General features: G+C 39.1%; 1 protein-coding gene across 2 annotated transcripts in view; it reads left to right on the forward strand.

Moving 5' to 3' along the window:
• Window positions 1–8011, forward strand: part of RALGPS1 (Ral GEF with PH domain and SH3 binding motif 1) — a 76047-nt gene extending 68036 nt beyond the window's left edge. Inside the window, exons 16-22 of one of the 2 annotated variants that reach the window (XM_071574625.1) lie at window positions 988–1039; window positions 1328–1408; window positions 1827–1932; window positions 3000–3092; window positions 3175–3280; window positions 4289–4380; window positions 4776–8011. In XM_071574625.1, the coding sequence (XP_071430726.1) occupies window positions 988–1039; window positions 1328–1408; window positions 1827–1932; window positions 3000–3092; window positions 3175–3280; window positions 4289–4380; window positions 4776–4805 (560 nt within the window). In that variant the 3' untranslated portion in view covers window positions 4806–8011. Of the gene's footprint in view, window positions 1–987; window positions 1040–1327; window positions 1409–1826; window positions 1933–2999; window positions 3093–3174; window positions 3281–4288; window positions 4381–4775 lie in introns of those variants that run through there. The other variant, XR_011699505.1, reaches the window with a different exon arrangement.
• The last annotated feature ends 1219 nt before the right edge of the window (window positions 8012–9230 follow it).

Here is a 9230-nt window from a genome sequence, read left to right on the forward strand (position 1 = left end):
TTGTAGATGCTTGGTGTGTGACACAAAGTGTTTTTCAGCCTTCACCAGGGAAAAAGCAGGATATATATTTTTAAACCTGTCTTTCCACAAAGAAAACTTCTAACTGCATGATTTAGATGAGAAAGTAGTTTAGCTGTACTCTCTGAGACTTCAGAAGAAACGTAAAATGCACACATTATGATACTATAATTAGTAAAACAATTGTTATAATATCAGCAGTGATCAAGAATCTGTTCTAAGCCTGAGAAAGCAACTTTTTAAGTGACTCAGGCTATTTCTAGAATAGGAAATAGACTATGAAAGATAGAAAATTGCTTGTCCAAGAGTTAGACACTGAGATGATGTTTGCAATTCTGAAAATACAGACACGTTTCACTGTGTTGAAACTGAATGGTAGAAGATCAGTCCTGGGCAAATTAAAACTATGAGCTAAATAGTTGTGCCAGGAAAGGAGGGACAAATTGGTCATGGGGTTGGAGGAGAAATAGGGACTGTCATTATGAATGCCATCAATATTTATTTGTTATGACTCCTAGCAGCAGCACACAGCTGACATATCCTCTATTACAGGTGTGCTTGCTTCTTGAAAACAAACAATGATATAATCTCTAACAACTTCACTTGACTTACAAATGTTGTGGTAGAAATAATTTCTTATAAAGGAACTGGATTTTATGTTCCCGAAGTGCTCAGTTTCTGAAGGAAAAGCAGCATTATGAAAATTAAAGTATCGTGTAGTTGTCTGGTATTTAAACACATCAATAACATGAGTTACCAGTGAGACATTATAAATGGGGAGGCTCATGTTAAGCCTCTTCCAAGTAAAGATTTTACCACAAACTCTAAACACTTCAGCTTCGAAACATGATCTGAGTGAGCAATGTCCATGGTACCATATAAAGAGTATTCTGGTGATCCACATACATTGGCTTTGTATTTTCCCATGGGTGGTTTTCTTACTCCTTCTCTGTACTACTCTCTTTCTAGATAGCAGTGAAAGCTCAGAATTTAGTGAGGAGCTGCCGTCAGGGCTTGAAAGGTGAGTTAGTCTTCATGTACACTCACTGAGCACTCTACAGACTTAGCTAAGAAATTCACAAATGGTCCCTGACATAGGTAAGCCCTAAATCAATAGTTATTTTTATCAAATTGTTATAGTTAGGGAAAAAATGGCAAACTTTCTAAAAGAAAGCACTCTAAAGGTATTGTGCTTTTCTTTCCATGGACCTGAAAAGATTGGGAGCTATCTCTGTGGTGTTTACCAAACCCTAACTGTTGAAGTCTCAGACTAGAATTCCCCTCATCAGATATTTGCATTCACAAACAGGGGTCGTTTATATGCCACGCTGGGGCCTAACTGGAGGGTACCGATCCGGAATTCTCCCAGGAGTCGAAGCTGTGTCTACAGGTACAGTTCAGGGTCTACCTTGCTCAGTGTACGGTGCTCAATTTCCATGTGGGTCTCTACACTTTCCTAGCACAATGTATGTTGTGTCCAGATACCCTTGTATGACTGTAACAACTCACAGGAGTCTCACCTTCCTGCCTGTAAAAATTCCTGCTAATGCTAAAGCAGGAATACAGCCCGTTCAGATGGAATTCAGTTTAGCCAAGAACAGAACTTCTTCTTGATTTGCTATTTATTCTGCAAAGATCCTCATTCCTATTTGATAGCTAGGTTAGGAAAACATTCTAGAGTCAAGTATCAGATGGTACAATATATGTAGGGCAGTGCAGGACAGCTCTATTCAGAGCTAAATTATATTGCTTACTTCTTATCCTTATTTGTCTGCTCAAATACATAGAGCAATGTTTTGTGTCTCCAGCCCAACAGGGGCCTGCAGCTGCACAGCAGGTGGTTCCACAGGAGTCATTACTTGGGAAGGGCCATTAAGAAGAAAAACACTGCTCAAAGAAGGCAAGAAACCTACTGTAAGTGACTAATTATAAATCTTCCTGTGATTCTACTTCAGTAGTGGCTATTTTAATTTTCAGGATTAGATTAAACCTGCATCTTGATACTATGCAAAACAATGTTTTCATGAATTGTAAAGTAATTTTCTGATCAAAGTTATAACTAGGTTATAACAGGTTTGTAACCCTTGTGTGTCATTCGATCTGCAGTAGTTTTGCTTCTCCCTGCATTTGCAAGTCACATACCTGGCCATAAGAGCAGGGCAGGGGTAAAGCAGTCGTGTAACCAGCGGGCATTGTTGTGAGAGCAGAAATAAACCTTGTGGCACTGCCTGATGACCCAAAGCATCCTGATATTTTCCAGTGAAATAACCCTGACAAAGGTAGATGTCGCAGGATGGACATTGTCCACATTGTCTGCATTACATTTCTGTGACAGGAAATAAATTAATCTCTCTTAATGAGTTTGTAGATTACAGAATTTGCAGTGGCGTTCTCATAAAAGACTGAAGAGGGAGATCTTCAATACAGAATTTTCAAAGAAGGCTACAAATTCAATTAACTGTGATACTTCTGTAGTATGGCATTGAAATGGAAAGGCTGCATGGCATCCACTCATAGCACAAAAATCATGGCAATTCATACTGAACCTAAATTCACAGGTTTCACATGGTCCTACTCCCGTGCATTTGGTGATTTTTCTGTTCTCTGTAGAGTTTATTGATAGGTTTTACATGCAACCCTCCTGTTCAGGGCTAAAAGATTTGAATAATTGCAGAGTTGTCATGTCAATGAATTTGATAGATCGAAAGTCTGAGATCTGTCCAGTAGAAGGCAACACACTGTTTTCATTGCAAACAATCAGTCCTGAAGCTTTTATGATACACCCAACTAAGATGGATTGTACTCACAAGCAGCCGTGCAAATTTCGGGAGCTGGGCTAATTTACACCAGGAAATGCTCTTTACCTGACTCTCCATTCCTTGCGTCTGAAATTAACTTTGGTAGCACTTGCTTGTGAATACATTTTTGAAATGTTAGAGATATGCAGAGTTTTTCCTCATTTTTTTTCCTTTCTGATTCAGCTCTCCTCGTGGACTAGGTACTGGGTTATGCTTTCAGGATCAACTCTTCTGTACTTTGGAGCAAAATCTTTAAGAGGCACTGAAAGAAAACATGTAAGCTTTAGATTTATTCTAACACCCAGAAGTTAATCCCTGCTACAGTCTCAGCTGTGACTGACTTGTCTGTCTCTTCCAGTATAAATCTACACCTGGGAAAAAGGTCTCCATTGTGGGCTGGATGGTGGCACTGCCTGATGACCCAGAGCATCCTGATATTTTCCAGCTAAATAACCCTGACAAAGGTATATGTTGCAGGATGGATGTTGTTTGCTTTACATTTCTGTGACAGGAAGTATATCATTATCTCTTAATGAGTTTGTAGATTACAGAACTTGCAGTGGCACTTACTTAAAAGACTGAAGAGGGAGATTTTCAATATAGAATTTGGAAGGGAGGATACAAATTCAGTTGAATATATTTCTACAATATGCTGTGGTGTTTCTGTACTGCCTACAGAGGTATTGCTTTACCTTGACAGTTACTGTAATTTTTGCAGAAATTCCCCAACCAGTAAGAGATTGCAGCATGTCCATGTGTCCACATACCCTCATACTGAACTTTCTGAATGGCTTCCTTAAACTCACTCAGTATCAAATCTTGACTGACACTGAGGCCAATTAAAACATCAAACCATTTACCAAAATAAGCCTTTTAAGTAATTATTAAATACTTTTTAATACTTAGTTTTGAAGTCCCATAACTCTTTTCCCTTGGTCAAACTTTAAAAACTCCAAAAGTTAATGTAGCCCCTGGAGTTATATTGCATTTTGAATGGTTGCTTACAGATTTTTGAGACTTCCTTCACTTTTCATGTTTTCAGCTTTGGTGCCGGACATGGATTTGCATCTCTTGGGTGTTGACTGAAATGCACAAAATATTTGATTGCAGGAAACAATTTGCCCTAGGACATTGAAGAAGGCTATGTTTAGAAATATCAAAAACTTTATCAGAAGTCTTAATGAGAAGAAAGCCAGGATTAAATTAGATGTGACCTAAGTGGTCTTTTCTGTGGCTGTAATTTGGCCTTTCAGCCTCTGAGACCACAAATGGTTGTCACACTCGCTTCACGCAGGGTTGTTGGATAACACACCTCACATGGGCTCTGTTACACGAGCAAAGTCATGTTTGAGCATTTGAAGTGCAAATTAACAGTTTACTTTAAGACTTTGGCTTCTGCACAGAAATCGGAATCCCTTGAAACTACACCTCTGTCTGCAAATTGAGAGCCTTTGATCTTCTTATTTTTGTAGGCAATGTTTACAAGTTCCAGACTGGCTCAAGGTTTCATGCAATATTATGGCATAAGCATTTGGATGATGCGTGCAAAAGCAACAAGCCTCAGGTAAGGTTGTGAAACTTATTTCTACCCACTTTTTCATGTTCTACGGAAAATCCTTACTAGAAAAGGTACCTCTTTTCCATCTGTGTGCACAATCTTTGGGGACAGACATAATCCCATGCTCTGTACATTGATCCATTTTTTCAATAGGAGAAATAAAAATTATTTAAAATTACGGAATTCCTGCCAAATCAGGATTTGTGCAGGTCTGGCTATAGGTTTGGTTACCTTAACAGCATATAACTTCTACACTCAGTTGGTTCAAGCATAGTGGCATCTCTTCTTCAGAAGGGGCTTTCTCATGGGCAGTGGAAACAACCATGGTAGGATCGACTCGATTATCTTCGAGGTCTTTCCCAAATGTAATGATTCCATAAGTAATTTACATTCTCTTCCAGGTACCTGCTAATCTAATGTCATTCGAATAATTTGCTCTCCTACCTGGTGTGACTTGAAGTGCCAACTGAAGAAACGGGTTATGCTTCTCTAAGGAGGAAGAGGTGAATGGTTTCCTGACATGAGCCAGCCACAAATATTTCAGCACTTTCGTATGTAACTTGATTCAGACACAGCTTTTAAAAGCAGAAAGTGAATGTTGTCCCTAGGACCAGGTACAGGCTTGTGCAGTGAGTGGAAACAGACAAGTTAGATGGACAGAAGATTAATCCTGACTGCTGCAGGATTCTAGAGCCCTCAACCATTTGTGGTCAGAGACTGCATGAACTGATACTTGACTACAAACAGCATCGTATCTTCTGCTCATTCTTTTTTAAACAGTTCTTTTTATTGTTAAGCTGCTTTGTGTGACTGAAGAATATTTGGCCCATGTTGGGTTTCAGTTCTTTCTAATGCACAGAGTGATTGACAGTGTTAACTCGCTGCAAAGTGTCAATTAGAACAGAGAATTGTGGAACAACATTTTTATAATCTAAGTGCACTGAGTTGCTTGGCAAAGTGGCTGCCTCAAATTTTGTATCAAATCTCTGGACAATTCTGCTGTTCACATTTGAGCTATTTGGGAAAAATGTATTTTGGCATAGAACAGTTGGATTTCTTTTCATTCAGTTATTTTACTCATGAAATGCCCTGACAATGGATTTAAGCCTGTTCAGATTTACTTAGTGCTAAAGTTTGTCCTTCATTCTCTTACTAGAGGCATAGTTGCCTACAAGTTTGGTTTTTTGAGTTCAGTCTGACTGTTGTTCATCTTAAATACCTTGGTACAGGGGGACAGGTAATAGGATATGTATCACATGGCCCTCGCTCCTCAGAATGATCCATATCATTGTTTCTGCTCTGTCTTTTTGTGGATGACTTGGTTCCAGTCAATTCTGGCATATGTTGCAAGTTCAGGACACTAGTACGGGCAGATGGTACTGCTATTATGACATATGACATCATGATGGCAATGAAAGCTAGGGAAGCCTGTCTAACAGTGGAGCAAGTACAAAGAAGCCTCCACACCAGTGCCCAGAGAACCAAAAAACAAAAAAAGACTGTACCTGAGCATTCTCATCTGAAGGAACTGTCCCAACATCACTATGTCCCTGCTATATCAGTCTGTCTCTGTTCGTAGGGTAAGTTCATCACTTTGAAGTTTGAAATTCTTTTGCCATAAGGCATCACTATTCAGACTTCATCAATCACCACAAAACCTCTTCTGAGTTTCCTAAGATTGCACAGAGGAGAAATTGGCAAGCCAAGCCTGTAGCCTACAACACAGGAACAACATGGAAGTCAGTTTAAAGTGAGCAGAACAAGGTCCTTGGCATTAGCAGGATGTATTCTGTGGACTTGCATGATTTTCTAAATTTTTGTTTTGAAACTTCTCTAAAAACAACACCAGTACCTGTACTGCTAAATGTGGGTAAATAGTACATTTTTAGTTCTTTTAAGAGTTCGTGCTACAATCCTGAAAGCCCAGTACATACCAGCTTTTCAAGAAAACCAGTTCCTGATGAAAACTGTATTTAGATCTGGGACAGATGAAAGCATATGTAAAGTTGACAAAGTTTCCTCGATATCTCGGGAGCTATGTGAAAAGAGTGTTAATGAAAAATATGTTTATACCATTTTTTCTCTTTTTTTGCTAAGTTAAGACAACTTTGAATGAGGAAAAACTTCTGTCTGCAAGGGCAGAGCATCAAATGTCATTAGAGATGGTATAGAAGCTTTTTAATGTGGTAACATCCTGTCACCAGTAAATGACTTCATACTGTTAGAATATGATATAGTGCACCCATGGAGTTCTGTGATTAGTTATCAGTGAGATTCCTCACGTGCACTGTTCTGAACGCCCGTGCCACCCATGCCCTGTGTCCCTGAGTGCTGTCAGCGTTCCAACAGAGCACAACAGTGACCACAATGATGCCACGGGAACATGAATCAAAGCAGAACTGTTCAAGTCAGGAGGCTTTCTGAAGTAACTAGTAGCCCTTCCCCCTTAAAAGGGAACGACCTGATCTATCTTAAATATAAGCTAAATTTAAAATGGAAGACTTATTAGCATTGTGTACATACATTAGAAACATGCAAATACCTTCTGATTTCTAAAGTGGAGGTGAACACAAAGAGGGCTTGTGGGATTTTTTTCCAGCATATTGCAATTGAAATAAACTAATGGATGTTGTAACAATTTTCAGTTATGTTCAACAAGCCTCCCTTGGAAAGAACAGTAACTGAATTCCTTCACACAACTGCTGTTTGAATGTAAAAAGCATTATACAGAAGAAAGATGAACATAACAAATAATACTTGACACAATCATCAGATTAATCTTTTTGCTATAGCACAGTATTGAAAAATTCAGATTGATGACAGTGTAAGAATACTATTAAACTGTCTTAAACCAATTTTAAATTACTTTTTAAACATTACAAAGTCTGCAGCTGCTGATGAGAGGTTTTGTGATGTTGTTTGGTACCATTTGCTCTTATCTGGTACTTTTATGGGTAATTGAAAGCTGCTAGTGAAACACATTCTATTGCCTATCCGTGCTGATTATTACAGCATTTGCACAAAAAATACCAAAAACCATACCAGTTTTTCCTCCATCAAAGAGAATAACTGCAGTAGTTCTGTAAAAGTAAGTATTAAGTCATAATTACTATTTTCAGAATTGTGAAGATACAAAAACTGTAAGTAATATTATAAGTTTATGAAACATGCAGCTTTTCTGTAATTCAGTGCCAAAATGCATGTTTTTCCAAATAGCACAAAAACGAGGCAAAGAAACTGGTTTTCAAATTGCAACTTCCTTGTCACATTATAATGTAAACCAATTTCAACATTTTGGTTTGTTCTGTGTGAAAACTGTTGCACTATTTTTGGCTGTATTTTCCAGCAGTCCACTGCATGCCATTTGTGTAAAGGATTCTTTCTATAATTCTTGTGAACTGTCTCACCCATAAGAACCTGGTGTTGGAATCTAGGTTTTTGGCAAAGTATTTTGTTACCTCAGTCTTGTATCAAGTTGCTATGTTTTTCAGTTTGTTACATTGATAATGATTGTTTCATTAATTAAATACTCTATTGTAAAAAAAAGTTTGTTTACTTCAATGGCAATTGCATTTGTAAGTTTAAAAATGTGCAGAGTATGTATGCTCTAACAATAAAATATTCTGAAAAAGAATAATAGAGGTACAGAAGGAACATTTTAGCTCAAAGACAGCAATCATGCTTTATTTGTGAATGGATGGTAATACAGTCGAGCAGACTTTATAGTGTTTAGCCATTTAATAATATAAACACAGCAAAATCAAAATTTCTAGGATAAAATTGAAAAACCCTCTGAATTTTCAGTTTTTTCAAGTGGGATTTGGAAAGTCTAGAGAAGCAGAGACAAACCAAAATTTCTTGGCACTTAAAAGTAAACTCCCAAGTTTGCAGGTCATGCCAAGCTGAGCATGCAGTGACACACCTGGGGGACGGGGCTGTCCCGGTGGCCTGGACAAGCACGAGCAGTGGCTGGGCCTGACGTATTTCTGATGATCAGATCAAGAGCAGCCCTGGGGAGGTCTTGGGGGCGCTGGTGGGTGAGAGGCTGGGCAGCAGGTGAGGGGGGGATTCTGCCCCTGTGCCCCACTCAGGTGAGACCCCACCTGCAGAGCTGCCTCCAACCCTGGAGTCCTTGGTGTAGGAAAGGCAACAGCCTGCTGCAGCAGGTCCAGAGAAGGGCTACAGAAATGATCCGAGAGCTGGAGCGCCTTTGCCGTGAGGGAAGGATGAGACAGTTTGAATCGTTTCGCCTGGAGAAGAGACGGCACCGAGGAGACCTTATTGCCACCTCTCAGTACTTAAAGGACACTTATAAGAAAGATGGAGACAAACTTTTTAGTAGGGCCTGTAATGATAAGGGAATATGATCTAAAAGAAGGTTGATTCAGACATTTTTGTGATGAGGATAGTGAAACACTGGGTTGGCCAGTGAGACAGTGGTTGCCTCATCCCTGGAAGTGTTCAAGGTCAGATTGGATGGGGCTCTGAGCAACCTGGTCTAGTGGAAGGTGTCCCTGCCCATGGCAGGGGGCTTGGACTGTGTGATCCAACCCAAACCATTCTATAACTTTATTATTCCATACTCAAATAAGCTCTGTATTATGACTGGTAGTTAAGGTGCTTTAATTTCTGCAGAAGCATAATTTCATTTGTCTGAGAGAGAAATTAAACGCAACCTAATGTGAAGATGAGAGCAAAACAAGGTAATATAAAATCACTACTTTTACTGATAAAAAGAAAGCATATATCCTTGCCCTGTGAAATGGTCTCCTTTTCCTGTTATTCCCCTAGAAACAGGAGGGGTATTTAAAGACTTTTATTACTTAGTCATCTTGGAAATAACGTGGATCTAGATG

This window comes from Pithys albifrons, chromosome 20 (assembly GCF_047495875.1).
Source record: "Pithys albifrons albifrons isolate INPA30051 chromosome 20, PitAlb_v1, whole genome shotgun sequence".
Lineage (NCBI taxonomy): Eukaryota > Metazoa > Chordata > Aves > Passeriformes > Thamnophilidae > Pithys > Pithys albifrons.